The sequence below is a fragment of the Panthera uncia genome, chromosome B4, assembly GCF_023721935.1.
Source record: "Panthera uncia isolate 11264 chromosome B4, Puncia_PCG_1.0, whole genome shotgun sequence".
NCBI lineage: Eukaryota > Metazoa > Chordata > Mammalia > Carnivora > Felidae > Panthera > Panthera uncia.
Window position 1 is genome coordinate 92,841,376 of NC_064809.1, and position 16,873 is coordinate 92,858,248.

Genomic DNA, 16,873 nt, shown 5'->3' on the forward strand with positions numbered 1-16,873 from the left:
CCCACCTTGACCCCTCCCCTGTCCCTTAACACAAATGTTACCCATAAGCTTGAGATGATTTTATTTATCATGCCATTTTTTGGTGGGTTCCTGATTCTTGATCCCTATGTCTTATTTATGCTTTCTTATTCTTTGGATTTGGAATTTGCACCATATTTCCTTGCTCACTTCTTTCTTCTCTTCTGCCCAAAGCAAACACTTGGTCTGGCCTGAACCCCCTCTTGCTAAAGAAGCTGTCTTTAGTTACCACGTGTGGCACTTTGGTCACCTATAGCATGAAAATGATATTGCACAGATTGCTATCGTGTTAGCAATATTGTCTTAACTTCTCAAATCATTTTCCATCAAGAAGTTGAAACACTCTTTGTAAACCAGTGTTAGGAAAACTATGGTAGTTATTTTTACCAACATTTACATACATGAATTAAGATCAAGTCATCCTTTTATGATTTCTTTAATCTGGTACACTCTGAGCATCCTAAGGCAAGGATGGAGATTTTTTTCTCATCTATACGACCTAGTGTCTAGCACGGTGTTTATATGTGTAGCAGGCACTTGATGTCTACTGCGTTGATTTAATGGTCCCTTCCATTTTTTAAGAAGCCAGTTCTATACATTCCTCTTTAGTAATTGTTCTATTGCTGTTCTTCTCCAGAAAGATAAAATTCTGAGACTTTATCATACCCACTGTTCTTACCTCCTCCTCCACAATTCAGTCTTCCTTGTGTACACTCCAATCTATCCTAACATTAGTTTTATGCAGAGACCATTCTTGCTGATGCCCATCAATGATCCTTTTGTTGATCTATACCAAATAGGCCCATGGCGGTTTTTTCTCCATGTTTTAATATTTATCATCTTGTATTTTTTTAATGTTTATTTAATTGTTTGTGTGTGAGAGAGAGAGAGAGAGAGAGAACGAGAATGTGAGTGGGGGAGGTGGTAAAGAGAGAGGGAGACACAGAATCCAAAGCAGGCTCCAGGCTCTGAGCTGTCAGCACAGAGCTGGATGGCGCACAGACCGTGAGATCATGACCTGAGCTGAAGTAGGACACTTAACCGCTGAAGCCACCTATGGGCCCCTACCATCATGTATTTTAAGTGCTTAATTTTTTTGCCTGTCCTCAATGAATTGTAGTGAGCCCCTTGAGGGAAAGACCTGTATTTAATTCACTTTAAAAAAAAAAAAAAGAACTTAAAAAAATTTTTTTAACTTTTTTAAATTTTATTTTTGAGACAGAGAGAGACAGAGCATGAACAGGGGAGGGGCAGAGAGAGAGGGAGACACAGAATCTGAAACAGGCTCCAGGCTCTGAGCTGTCAGCACAGAGCCCAACACGGGGCTCGAACTCACAGACCGTGAGATCATGACCTGAGCCAAAGTCGGACGCTTAACCGACCAAGCCACCCAGGCACCCCCCAAAAAAAGAACTTTAGTATCCATTGTGATTTCTATCTGGTATGTGGCTCATAGAGTGTTTAATATCACAATTCATTTCTATTAAAGTTGAGACACTGCTGTTGACTTTCTAGATACTTTTTTTCTTCCTTAGTGAAGGGGACAGGAAAACTTTCATTCCTTTTCAGTATTCACTGATTCTTAGAAGTTTCCACAAGAGCTCTAAACCACTGAGACTTGAAAAGAGGCCCACTTCCTTCAGTTTTTATAAAGCCTACCAAGTATATGATTTATTGGGAACTCAGCCCTATAAACTGCTTAGATGCAGGTTCCTTGTCGAGCTAAATTAAGTTTATTTTGGAAATTGATAATTTATAAGATTTCCAAGTATTTAGAGGTTTCCAAATACCTTTTTTTTTTTTAAAAAAAAAAAAAAATTTGAACTGGGGGGAAAATTATTTTTCTAACCAAAAACCGCCCCCCCCCCTTTTTTTTTAATGTTTAGTTATTTTTGAGAGAGAGAGAGAGAGAGAGAGAGACAGAGCACAAGCTGGGGAGGAACAGAGAGAGAGAGAGACACAGAATCGAAACAGGCTCCAGGCTCTGAGCTGTCAGCACAGAGCCGGACATGGGGCTCGAACTCACGGACTGTGAGATCATGACCTGAGCCGAAGTCAGACGCTTAACCGACTGAGCCACCCAGGTGCCCCTAATCAAAGCCTTTTTAATGTTAGACTGGACTAATAAAAAAAGCTGAGGGTTAAAAAATATCCAAAACTTTATCATTGTCATCATCACTGTTATAATTTTATTCACTTTATGCATTTTAAGTGTACATGTGTATTTTATATATATATGTATATTTGTCATATATACATGTCATATATATATATGTATATATATATATGTATGTCAAATTAACTCTGATAACTTTTTTCAGAATAGATGCTTCTAGATTATACGCTAAATATTTAGCACGCCACTTATGATACCTCCGGGTGGTAGCAATAACAATTCCAACATTGAGCAACTTGTCTTCCCTCTCTTTTGTTTTTCTGCTTTTATTTTCTTCCTTCTCTCCTCTTGCTTTCTTCCTCTTTTTTCCCTCCCTCCCTCTCTTCCTCTCTTATTCCTTCTCTTTCTCCTGTCCTCCTTCCTGTTTCTTTTTTCCTCTCAACAAAATATTGACCACATAGATTTAGTGTAGAGAACACATGACATTTCCCCATTTTGTCCTCTTTAAAATATCTCTGGCAATTTAAGCCTTCCATTTAACAGACGAAATGGTACCTGGATCCTGATATTCTGACTGCATCCTATCCTATCAGATTTTATGAAAGGTTATCCTGTGCTGGAGATTTCTTCTCCAGGAAGAAATGCGTTTGAGGTTTGGAGTCAAGAGGAGAAGCTATCAGATGAGGGAAGGGTGCACACTGCTAGTGTATCCCTGGGCAAAGACAGAAATGAGTGGGATAGTATAGTTTTTCTAGATAAATTCAAGACAACTGGGAAATGGGAGGAAAGGCAGGGACTTGGCCACACCTTCAAGGTGAGTGGGAGTCACCTCCACTTTGTTGCAGGAGAAAGAGAAGACTTCAGGCCTGCAGTGTCCAAAATGGTGCCACTAGCCACATGGAGCTAAATTTAAATTATTAAAATACAATAAAATTTAAAAAAATCAGTTCCTCAGGTGCACTGGCTATACTTCAAGTGCTCGATTGCCACATGTAGCTAATGGCCATCACACTGGAGATATAGAACATTTCCATCACTGTATGGAGTTTTAGTGGACAATGATGATCTCCGCAGTGCAAGATGGTGATTACATGGAAACTCACTTTTTAAGATGTGAAAATTATGAGAGAAAACAGGACCCTTAAAGAGTGCTTTTGAAACTATAAACTTGCCTTTGTCTACTTAATGTTCCTATTTTCTGGAATTGGTTCTGGGGTTAATGATGAATTCATCTTCAGTTAGGTAGGGAGAAAGGAGAAACTAACATTACCTGAGGGCTTTCTATTGGTTGGAACTTCCTTTTTCACATATTATTACTTAATTCTCTACACAGCCCTATGGAGTGATATTATTATTACTATCTTTAAGGGATGAGGAAAGGTTAGGTGGAACAGAAAGATTAAGTCATCTGTGTAAACTATGAGTGCTCTTGCCATGATAGGGAGTCAAGTCTAACTGCAGTATTTTGTTTTAGCCATACAATTTGTTGTCTAATGAGTGGCTCACTTATTTGCATGTGTACTCTGTTCTGGGCACTTAATAGAACAGGAAACATAAGTAGGAAATATTACCAGACTTTAAATTTTTAAATATGAAATGATGGCCAGAGTAATTAGGTTTAATTAATAGAGTTCTTTAATTTTATCTATGTATTTTATATTTGTATAAATAAATTGTTTGCATGGAATAAATATACATGAAATTTGTTATTATACTTCATTGTTGTGCAAATAACTTCATATTGATGTATGATTTTTTTTCCCATTGCTTTTGTGATTTAGGACATAGATATATTTTCATCATTAATATTTGCTTATGTTGCAAAATAATGTGATATAAACTTGACCTTCTCACTTTAATCCACCATGTAGAGTGTTCTGAGCCAGGCTGACATCATCATCAGAGAAACAGCTATTATTTAATTGGTTCTGAGCCATCCATATTTCTGCTGTAAACCATACTCCAAATTATACAGCCTCACTAATATGTACAAGCTGGACGCTTTTAAACTTGGGTTTGTTATAAGTTAAAACAATACAAAATTATAATACTTAAAATATTAATCATTTTTAAGTATTTTATGTAGCGTTACAAATTTATCCCATACTACAGTCCAAAATAAACCATAAAAAAACAGCTTTCCATATAAATTCCAGTCTTTTCTGATTATTTTCAGCTAATGGTATGGCATGCCCAAACTGTATTTACTAAATTATATTTTGTGCAACAGGGAGTGGGTGAGGCTTTCAGACATTTTCAACAGAAAATTCATTATTTGCAACATCAGTTGTCAGCACAGGTGCCCTTGTTCAAGTGATCCACCCAGTTCTGGGAATGGAAAAGCTGACACAGGACTATGAAGGGCTATGTCTGATATCATCTGGGCAGGAAATAGAGAAGGCTGAACTTTAAATAATCCTAATAATTTCCAAATCCATCTGACATTAGATGGTTAGGTAAAACTGCGATGGATGTATATGCCCTAATTATTTACGTTTGGTAAATTTCAGATGAAAAATCTTGAGAGAGAGAGACAGAGACAGAGACAGAGAAAGAGAGAAGCACTATTTTTAACTCACGGCACTTTCATCCCCTTTAGCCAGCTGTAGTTATAAAATATCTTCCAACAGGACTATCCTACATGGACCAGGTAAAAATATGTTATAGTGGAGTGTTTTCAACTCCACCAGAGGGGGAAGCCCAAAGATACCATTAACAGTAATTCTTTTACCATAAATATGGAGAATTGGATGTTTTACGAGTGAATTAATGGGCTTGATTATGAAGACTCTACTATTCAATATTCATACTTTTTAAAATTATTTTTTAATGTTTGTTTATTTTTGGGAAGGAGGGAGAGTGAGAGTGGGGGAGGGGCAGAGAGAGGGAGACAGAGGATCCAAAGTAGGTTCTGCACTGACAGCAGAGAGCCTGATGTGAGGCTCAAACTCATGAACTGTGAGATCATGACCTGAACTGAAGTTGCATGCTTAACCAACTGAGCCACCCAGGCACCCTCAATATCCATACTTTTTTTTTTTTTTTTAATGTTTATTTATTTACTTTTGAGAGTGACAGAGACAGAGCATGAGCAGGAGAGGGGCAGAGAGAGAGGGAGACACAGAAACCAAAGCAGGCTCCAGGCTCTGAGAGGTCAGTACAGAGCCCGACGCGGGGCTCGAACTCACGAACCACGAGATCATGACCTAAGCCGAAGTCAGACACTTAATTGACTGAGTCACCCAGGCGCCCCAATATCCATACTTTTTAAAAGTCTGTGGCTCCATCTTTCCAGAGCTATTGTTTTGAGATGTTTATAGATTTTGCCAAAACCCAACTATCTGTTGTCTAGTGATTGACAATGTAACATCCTCTCCAAAGCATTTTTGCCACTGTAAGCAGAATTAGTCAGTCTTCTCTATATTCCTACACCACTTGGGCCAGATCTCAATTCTGGCTTTTATTATATTGAACATAATTACTCATTTACATATCTCTCCTCTCTAGTCCATGACCTCCTTGATCTTATAAGCCATTCCTTATTTCTTACTGGTTCCTGGCAGCTGGCTCATTGCTTGATATAAATTTCATGGAGTTAAATTCAGTTTTAACATAGTCTAGGGGCACCTGGATAGCTCAGTTGGTTGGGCATCTGACTTCAGCTCAAGTCATGATCTCATGGTCCGTGGGTTCAAGCCCCACATCAGGCTCTGTGGTGACAGCTCAGAGCCTGAAGCCTGCTTCAGATTCTGTGTCTCTTTCTCTCTCTTCCTCTCCCTCACTCACACCTGTCTGTCTTTCTCAAAAATAAATAAACATTAAAAAAACAAACAAACATAGTCTAAACAGTGTTTCTCAAAGTGTGGTCTTGGTATCATCTGTACCAGAATCACCTGGATGTTTGCTTAGAAGCACAGATTCTTGGGCCCAACAGCAGACCTACTTAAACAGAATGCCCCGGGTGGGGCACAGGACTCTAAATTTTTATAAGGATTCTAGGTGATTGTTATGCACAATGAAATTTTTCGGTAACAGCTTTATTCAGATGGAATTCATATACCATACGATTAACTCACTTAAAGTGTGCCATCACAGAATTTTTTTTTTTAATTCACAGAGTGTACAACTGTCACCACAATTGATTTTGTAACATTTTCCTCATCTCCAAATAAACCCCATTCCCTTTAGTTATTTAGCAGTTATTTCCCATGCCTCCCAGCACCAGGCAACCACTAACACAGTTTCTGTCTTTATAGATTTGCCAATCTGGACACATCATATAAGTGGAATTACATAATCTGAGGGATTTTGTGATGGCTTCTTTCACTTAGCATAATGTTTCCAAGGTTCATGCATGTTGTAGCATGCATCAGCACCTCGTTTGTTTTTATTGCTGGGTAATATTCCATTGTGTGGACATTCTACACTCTATATATTCATCAGTTGATGGATATTTTGGTTGTTTCCACATTTGGGGCTATTATATATATATATTTTATTAAATGCTTACTTGTTTATTTTGAGAGAGAGAGAGAGAGAGTGCACGCACAGGGGAGGGGCACAGAGAGAGGGAGAGAGAGAATCCCAAGCAGCCCCATGCTGTCAGCACAGAGTGTGATGCGAAGCTCCATCTCACAAACCATGAGATCACAACCCGAGCCAAAATCAAGAGACGGATGCTTAACTGACTGAGCCACCCTGGCGCCCCTGGGGCTCTTATAAATAATGCTGTTACAAACATTTGTGTATAGCTTTTCAATATCAATACTTTTTAAAAGTCTTTGTGGCTCCATCTTTCCAGAACTATTACTTTGAGATGTTTTTGGATTTTGCCGAAATCCCAACTAGCTATTTGTCTAGTGATTGACAATGAAATGTTTTCATTTTTCTTGGTTATATTACTAGGAGTAGAATGTCTGAGTCATATAGTAACTCTAGGCTTTGCCTTTTGAGGAACTACCAAACTGTTTCTTAAGTAACTGTACCACTTTCCATCCTTATCAGCAATGTGTGAAGGTTCCAGTTTTTTTACATCCTTGCTAACACTTTCTATAGTCTATCATTTTTATTTTAATCATGTGGATGTGAAGTGTTATCTCATTGTGGTTTTGATTTACCTTATGGCTAATGATGTTGAGCATCTTTTCAAATGCCTGCCAATCATTTGTGTATATTCTATGGAGAAATGTCTATTCAAGTCCTATGCCCATTTTCAAATTGAATTGTCTTTTTATAATTGAGTGCTAAGAGTTCTTTATACATTCTAGACAGAAGTCCCTTATTAGATATATAATTTGCAATTTTTTTTCCCATTCTGTGAGTCATCTTTCTATCTTCTTGATGGTATCCTTTGACCTCTGAAGAACAAAACTTTTTAATTTCATAAAGTTCAATTTATTTTTTCTTTTGTTGCTTGTACTTTTGGCATCACATCTAAGAAATCACTGACTAATTCAAGGTCATGAAGATTTACATCTGTTTTATACTAAGAGCTTTATAATCTTAGCTCTTACCTTCAGGTCTGATCCATTTTGAATTAATTTTTGCATATAGTGTGAGGCAGGGTCCAATTTCATTTTTTTTTTTTTTTGCATGTGAATGTTGGTTGTCTCAACACCATTTGTTGAAAAGACTATTTGCCCATTGAATTTTTTGATACTCTTGATGAAAACCAACTGACCATAATGTGCAACACAATAAAAGTTTAGAACCATGTGTCTATTGGAATTGTGAGCTGACCACTGTAATAAAAGTAATACAGGATAAAGTTATTAACCTCAAACTACTTTAATGGTTATTAGTCTTGATGTGTATTTATAACTCCAACTTTAGTGTATACAGAGAAGTTGTGAGGATGGGAATCAATGAGGTGGAGGTTAATGGGGAAGGCTTGTGCTTTATAATGCAAACTACTTAATTCAAGAAACCTACTTGGCAAAATGGTCTTATAGCGATTTTTAGTTCCATGACGTGGAATGTCAATTTCTTTGGGATCCACAAAGTTCATTGGAATTTCCTGCAAAAATAAATGATATCAAATTAGTGTATCTAATGCTGCCACAAAGAAAATCTTCCCAGGGGGCCATCTGATCCAGAGCCCTACTGAACTTCAAAGTCATTTATAAAACAACAGACTACCACCTCTGGTTGACCAACACCCTTCCTTTTATAAACATATTAGCTGCACCCTGTCAAGCTGACTCTAAGAAACACCTCTCTGTCTTAGAAACTATTATTTTATATATGGTTATCAAAGAAACATATAAAACTTTGATTAGATTTTTAAACTTCTATTTGGACATAATTGCTAGAAATATGTACACACACAGCTGAAAATTGACAATGTATTCAAATTTCTTTAAATCTTTATATAAGTTCAGTACCAAAAATTTCACTACAATGGATTCTCTTTTAACATTGTGTAACTCTTTTAGGATTATTAAAACTTCCCTCCCCAAATGGTAAATATAAAGGGCTTTTTTGTTGATTCAAGAGATGATCATAGGATGCTTTTTTGTATTAAGGAATGGTTGATAATTGTACAGTTCCATTTGTGTTGTCAATGTAATATTTTTAGTGAAGGTCACCCAGACACTGTTTTCTCCCACTTAACAAGAATATTAATAGTTTTACTCGGTCAGAATATATGTCATGTGCCTCAAATGCTTGGAGAGGGAACAATTAGAGTAGAAATGGCTCCGTGGAAATGAATTAGATCTAAAAGGTGAGCATCTGTAGCTGACTGGGACAAAGAAAGAAATAAGCCAAAGTTTTCAAAAGGGTCAAAAAAATCATTTAAGGATTTGATTACACAAAATAGTATGATCTCTAATTAAATTTTTGCAAAACATTACTTAAACGTTAACGTGAAATAAGAGAACTTTCATCTTTAGATCACGTGAAATACTATTTTTGTTACTTAAACTTTCTTCAGTGGAAGATATAACTCAACAGCCTAATATTCATTTACATGGAAGAAATTATCCATAAATTAATTCAAATTGTCCCAGTTTTCAGTCAATCTGAAAATTTGAGGAAAGCCTGACTATCTTATAAATTTGAGATGTGGTCTACAGAGAGAAGTAGTTTACTTTTTAAATATCATTTCCTAAATGTGCACTATTTTAGATATTTATAACATTCATTCCTACTCTTTGTTCCAACTAAATGTTATAACTTCTCAGTTCCAAGTTACCAAAATAAGCAAAATTGTTGGATGTTCAACAGAAAGCACATATTCATGTTTGGTAATTTCAAACAGGTCAGTCTGTTTTAGCAAAGCTATGATATGTTTGTTTCTCCTCTGCTTCTTCCTGTTTTCTGACACACACTGACAATTTATCATCTTCCAGCATTATCTTTCTTTTTGGTACTCCTTGTCATTTTTCCTTTAAGGGCTTATCTCAAAGAACAAAGAGCTATCTATGGTTCCAGAAAAGAATACTAGATGTACTTTTGATTAGCTGTATGATCATTGACTTGTTCTTGCATCTCACTAGGTCTCATTTTCTTCATATATGAAAAGATGACACACTACAAAGTCTAATTTTAAAAACTGCATGTTCATGTTTTACTTTGGATGCTTAACAGTAGTTGAAGAGGCTAACAGCAGATCTAGCCCATTGCTGGATATTTCATCATTAGAGTGATTGCAAATATCTGAACAGACCTTGGGATGATCAATTTATTAAAATCAACAGACTTTGGCTTAAGATGTACAACCGATTTAAGATTAAAGTGAGCTATAAAATGCATAATCCCCTTGGGCAGTAATTAGAACTAAGAAGGTCTAATCTGTCTCCATGCTCTCTGGGTCGGAAATGTGTTTTCATGAATCGAGTTATCACCAGCTACACTGATGGGTTGCCATCACTTTTGGCTAAAACTCCCAATCCTCTTTAGCCCACATTTGGTCTTCCCCCATGTTCCTTATTTCATTTAAGGTCACTGTATGTGGCCTGTTCCTCATGTCACAAACTGAGGTATCATTTCTGACTTCTTCCCTTATTTTGGCCACCTCATCCAATTCGGCCCCCTTCTTGCAGATTCCTATAGGTTTCCCACATTTTCATTCCTACTATCTTAGTTTAGACCACCATGCCCAGTCCACAGGATCACTCTAGAGCTTCCAACATACCCCTTTCTAATGTTCACTCCACTGCAGATAGAGTGATCTTTTACAAACTTAAGATAAAGTTCAAACTTTTAAATATGTATCAAGACTCAGGTTTCTTTTATAACTCTGAGGCTCAAGCTTTGCCACTTTCCACCTTGATTTCAATGCTTCAGCTAAATCGAACAACTTAATTCCCCAAACAGTGACAGTAAACTGTTCCTTCTTCCTGAAATGGCTCTTCTCTGCCCAGTTCCTTCTTGATACTTCTTTGCCTGGCCAGCTCCTACATACTCTGCCTCAGTTTAGTAATCACGTGCTAGTTTGAACATTTATCAGTACTTGATGAGATGTAGGGTGGCTCTAAAACCTTGTACTTAACCTTTTAAACTGTAACTGTTTACTTGAGTGGAGGACAGCGCCATTTTAGTAGGTGCCTCTAGGGTCTAGTTTATCAAAATACCTACTGAGGAGTGAATAATAAACAGCTGGCTCACCATGAATTCACTTTGGAGTAAATGTGAACTTGCCACGACGTCCCTCAGCTGTGACCTTGTGAGGATTCGGCTGGCTGACTGCAGATACTCCATTGCTACCTTCTCCCGTGGGGTTGGGATAGCCACAAAAGGTTCAACATTCCCCAAGCTACTCATGTCCAATGTAAGAGATACGTTGGACCCTCGTCTACATTGGGGAAGAATGTTAATAGGTTTAGACACCACGTGAATCATTTTGATCACACAAATTCGTCTTTCTGTGCATACACACAATTCAGGGAGAAGTTTTACAGAAATAAGGACCAAATGTCTTTTCCTCTTATGGTACCATAGTGGACTATAGCAACTCTCCAGAGTTTCTTTACAGGAAACTGAAAGTTTTGTTGTTGGAAATAAATCTGAATTGAGAAAATGCACTATAATTTATTAATAGGTATATTTGACACAAAAATAATAAAATGGCTAGTAATATTAAGTGAAAAATTTAGGAAAAGTAAACATCACTTTTGAATTGAGAAATTATGTATAACACAAAACAATTCTATTTTTTGCATGTCTGAGAGCTCAGAATAGAAATCATATAGCCATCTAATATTTTTGACACATGATCTTACTGGACATAGGAAGCTCAGAATGGGAAAAATCAATTTTAGTTCACATTATTGCTACTGAAGTAGAATTTAAAAGTTTTAAAATATATGTACTTTTTATAACGTCTGAGTGAATCCCCAAATAATAGCATCTGTAGCCTCCATCTATGTATGCATGCATGCATGTATATATGTGTGTATATGTATTTATTTAATTCTGTGATAAACTCATAAGGACCATAGAGATCACAGATTCTTATTCTGAATTACATTAATCTTCCCTCTGTAATTTCCCTCTTCTTGTTGAGAGGTGAGGTGGGGCTTTGCCAAATTATAAGGGCCCCTTGTGCCCTCAATAGAAGGTGTGAGTGCCTCTTACCAGTAACATTAGCTGCTTGGAAACAAGAAGTAACTATAAAATAACCTGTGCAAGATTGAGGGTCAAAATCAGAGATTTTATTCACAAAAACTATTAAGTTAAAGGGCCTTAGGCATGAGTCAGGTGATCAAATACGGTGCCAACTGGTTGGTGTTCCAAGGAAATGGAAAACAGGGAAAAACAGGTCATAACAAATGTGAACAAAGACAGTAAGAGCAAATACTAGGTCCAGCGTATTTCATTTGAAGGGTGATTTACACATTTACTATGGAGCACTACATCTGGAAATATTCAAGTAGCTACAGCTTAATTTTAAACAATGGAAAATTATTAGAACATACAACAAAACCCCACTAAACAAAAGTGAGTAAGTTCTTCCTGTTATGAAATTGCCTCTGGTTGTAGGCTTTGGTGGCATTCTATAATTTGATATGTAATGTCCTATTTATTGATTTCTAAATGGTTTATAAAAAAAATAAATGGTTTGTAATTTTAGTTTTAATTCTTGCTTTGGCTTGATGTTTATGTAAGTGTTTACAAATTTATTTTCCTTATTAATTTCTAGTTATAGTAATACACATCAGAGAATGGTCGGACTTCTAAAGTTTGGAATTTCTTAATTTTTTCTTGGGGACAAACACTAGATAACGTATTCTGAATATTTCATAGGTACTTTTGGGGGCAACTAGTTTGACTCTCTATTTACCTCTAGCTAGCTAGCTATAAATTTATCTATGTACATATGTGTATCTATATCACCTTATTTATTATATTACTGCATATTATTAAAAATATTATTCCAATCTATTTTTTCCCACTGGATTTCTCAAAGCCTGAGATGTATGTGAGTCTTCCACAACACTTGTGTTTGTTATTTTTCCTTATATTCTAAATGATTTTTACTTTATATATTTCAGCCATTGTTTTATTTGAAGTGATTCATAATTATATCTTTACTATAAATTTTATCAATATTAAACATTTACTTTCCTATTAATTTTATGTCTTGCCTCACATCTGACTACTTTTTCTAGTTTTATTGAGATGTAATCTACATACAGCACCATATAAGTTTAAAATGTATGGCATTCTTTTTTGATTTAAGTATGTTGTGAAATGATTACCACAATAAATTTAGTTAACATTCATTATCTCCTAGGGACACACACACACACACACACACATACACATACACAAAGAAAACAAATTTTTTTTCTTGTGATGAAAACTTAGGGTCTACTCTCTTAAAAACTTCCAAATATACCACACATCTGTGTTAGCTATAGCCATCATGTTGTACATCACATCATGCACAATACATAATTTATTACCTTTTGATCCCCTTCCTCCAATTAACCTTCCTGCAACCTCCCACTTGAGAAAAATTAATATTGGCATACCTGCTAATTTTTTTTGCATGATCTTGAAAACCCTTTTCTAATTTTTATTATTATGGTTAACTTTTTGAATCCCTGTTAGAGATTAAGGGGTAGCATTCTGGATACTCCATAAAATCTCACCTAGCTGATAGAAGAATGTTTGGCCCCACCATTTTTTTTTTTTTTTTTTTTGTGGCTGTTGTTGGTGATGTATGGTTTTGTTTTGTTTTGTTTTGTTTTTTGAGAGAGTGAGAGAGAGAGAGAGAGAGAGAGAGAGAACACCAGAGGGGAAGGCACAGAAAGAGAGAATCCCAAGCAGACTCTGTGCTGAGCTTGAAACAGGGCTCCATCTCACAACCCCTGAAATCAAGAGTTGGACGCTTAACCAACTGAGCCACCCAGGTGTCCCAAGGGCTCCTGTGTTTTGAGTAGGAGGTAAACAGTTGAGAAGGTGTAAAGAGTGGTTCTCTCAGACCAAGAATTTTAATCTACTTTTAATGGGAAAGCGGTTTTTTTAAATTTTTTTTTTACATTTATTTATTTTTGAGAGACAGAGAGAGACAGAGCACACGTCGGGGAGGGCAGAGAGAGAATGAGACATAGAATCTGAAACAGGCTCCAGGCTCTGAGCTGTAAGCACAGAGGCCAACAGAGGGCTCGAACTCACAAACCGTGAGATCGTGACCTGAGCCCAGGTTGGGCACTTAACGGAGCCACCCAGGCACCCCAGTGGGAAACCAATTTTTATCATTTCTCAATACAGTTCCTCTGGCCTTTAAATTGTCAGAAATTCTTTCCTCATTCTGATAATAGCTTGTTTATTAGTTTTGAGAGTATTTGTGAGAATTTGGCTTTTGTTGGCTTCAGAGATTTTTTTTAATAAGGCATTGGGAGAGGCCATTTAAGGGATTGCTAATCGGATTCCATTTTATTTTTTATTATTTAAAAAATGTTTTTAATATTTATTTACTTTTGAGAGACAGAGAGAGAGAGAGAGAGAGACAGAGTGTGAGCAGGGAGGGGCAGAGAGAGAGGGAGACACATAATCTGAAGCAGGCTCCAGGCTCCGAGCTGTCAGCACAAAGCCCAATGCAGGGCTCGGACCCACAAACCATGAAATCATGACCTGAGCCAAAGTTGGACACTTAACTGACTGAGCCACCCAGGTGCCCCTCAGATGCCATTTCAACCAGTCTTCAGCCCCAAAATACTACAGTATCTGCCATCTGTCCATTAAGTGATATGCAGTGCTACAGTGATTTAGTAGAAAGGGAGATCACTTCCATTCATAGTGGCCAGAGATGTACGAGGAATAGGCATTTGAGTTGAGCCTTGAAGGTAAAAGTTCAATAGATAAATTTTCGGTAAAGGGTTATTTCAGGGAGAGAGCCCGGCAGAAGAAAAAAAATGTGGAAGCAGGAAATGATAAGGCATCTTTGAGAAATGGCATATAAGCAGTTTGAGCTAGAGTTCATTTGTATAAAAGTGTATTTTGGAATTGGGGGCAGGGTCATGTAAGAGAAATGAGAGAAAAGCAAGAGTCACAGAAATAAGAATTAAAAAGCCTACCCACATCCAGAAAAGAGAGAATTGTGAACATCAGGTTATATAAACTTCTATTAGGGCTTTCCACAGCACGCCCTGCCTGGGAGGGAAGGGTGATTAGAAGCCTCTGAGATTCCACGTCTAATAGGGTCCATTTGATCTAGTGAGCAACTTTTCTGAAGATTCTGTGATAAATTGAGAGCCATGGAAGCATATTCATGCAAACCGACTTTGTAAGGAAGAACTACTTTTGTCTGGCAAGGGAAGGAAGAAAGGAAACTAATATTTATTAAACATCTATGATTTGCCAAGCACTGTTCTAAGCACTTTCACATATGGTATTTCAATTTCCATGGCAGCTCTCTGAGGTTATTACTTTCCTCTATTTTATAGGTGAAGAAATAGCTAACTTAGGAACATGAAAGTGGAACAAAGATTCAATCCAAGTTAGAATATAAAACTTAACCTCTTTCTTTCTGCTTTTCTACCCAAAAGCAAAGTAATGGTGGGCAGATTATGTTAGACTAGCCGGTGCGTCACATGGAGTTGGGGGCCAATTGTTGGGCGGAAGGTCAAGACTACTGAAGTCTAATGTAGAGGTAGTATATTATTCAGAGCACAAATTCTGTCTTTACCGTTATATTTGTCTGGGTTCAAGTCCTGCCTCTCCCATGTCCTTATGGTGGACCTTTGGTCAGTCTACCTAGCCTCGTTACTTGTCAATTTCTTCTTCTTCTGTGAAGTGAATAATTAAGAATACTTGCTTCAGAGGGATATTATAAGGATTAACCAGATAGTATAAGTAAACCACTTGTAAGTGTTGCCTGGTTATTATTTTGGGTAATAATGGAATAAAGTCTTATATAACTCTCACCTCTGCCTCTCTAATGGATCTCTTGAAAGAGATCTTCACAAAAATTCAAAAATTGTTTACACTGAGATTAACTTTAACATTGTGAAATTAATGGATGGTATCTACACATTTGTCACTACAGAGAAATACATCCTTCTTGATAACCTATTTATCTTAAAATTTCCCTTTATTATGGCAAATCCATTTCCCCTGAACCCTAAACAATTCCAGAACACTTCACCTCAACACCTCAGACAATGTCTCAAAGTTCAATTATGGAATTAATCTTGTACAAGCTGTTGACCTTACAGAGAGCATTTTTCCACAAAACAGCCCTTATCGTGGTCGTTCTCTTCTATCCTGGCTGTGAAATATTACCATAGGATGTCACTAACTTGGAAAAATCTCTGCCTTTGTTAACTCTTATTTCCAATGAACAAACAATATTTAAGTTAATCGAAATACAGTGAAATAAGAAAATCAAATCAGTAGAATCCACTTAAAAACTCTGTACATTTCTTAGTCATGTATTGTGCTTGCAGAGAAGAGATTAAATACACATCCATATATATTTTAAAGAGTTAATTTTTTCATTATAAAAGTGACACATACTCATTGTAGAAAATTTATAAAAACTAGAAATTTTAAAAAGGCAACTAAAGTCACATAAACTTCACTAGCTTTTAAACCGACGTTTAAATTTTGCTATGCCATAGGCAATAAAGGCAGTGACTTATTGCTTTAATTTTTATTTTTTTGGTCACAGATGGGGGTAAATATATTTTCATATGATTATTTTTCATTTATATATCAGTCCTTACCCTTGAGAAGTGTCTGTTCATGATCTTTCCTTATGTTCACATTGTAGCATTAATGTATTTATTATTGATGACTATGATTTACAATAAATTATTTCTCAGATATATGTGTTGAATATATAAGATTTATTGTTGCCTTAAAATACGAAGGATTTTTTAAAAATTATATTTACATCCAGTCAAACATATCAGTCTTTTTGTGTGTGCGTGTGGTTTCTTGCATTGCTTTAATACAAAAAATTCTTCTGGAAGCTTAATTTTTACTAAAAGCTAATCTTTTAATCTATTTCTAATTTATTTTTGGGGTATGGTAATGGTGAGAATCAACTAGATTCCCCCCCCCCAAATAGGTTATCAATGTGTTTAACACAATTTACTGAACGATCTGGAGAACGAATGGATTTTATAATTACAGAATATTAGGCTTTTAACCAGCTATCACTGACTAATGATCTGCTGGAGAAAATGTCACTTTACTGAACTGAGATATGAAATTGCTTCCCAGTATCCATAAACAAAAGAAGTAAGGATAGAATCAAAAAGACATTTCAAAAACAAAACAAAC

General features: G+C 36.4%; 1 protein-coding gene across 1 annotated transcript in view; it reads right to left on the minus strand.

Annotated features, from left to right (window-relative positions):
* PTPRR (protein tyrosine phosphatase receptor type R) overlaps positions 1–16,873 on the minus strand; it is a 259,664-nt gene that overhangs the window by 35,238 nt on the left and 207,553 nt on the right. Inside the window, exons 8-9 of the mRNA XM_049627421.1 lie at positions 10,745–10,931; positions 8,066–8,150 (exon numbers count right to left, since the gene is read on the minus strand). Of these exons, the coding sequence (XP_049483378.1) occupies positions 8,066–8,150; positions 10,745–10,931 (272 nt within the window). The remainder of the gene's footprint in view (positions 1–8,065; positions 8,151–10,744; positions 10,932–16,873) is intronic.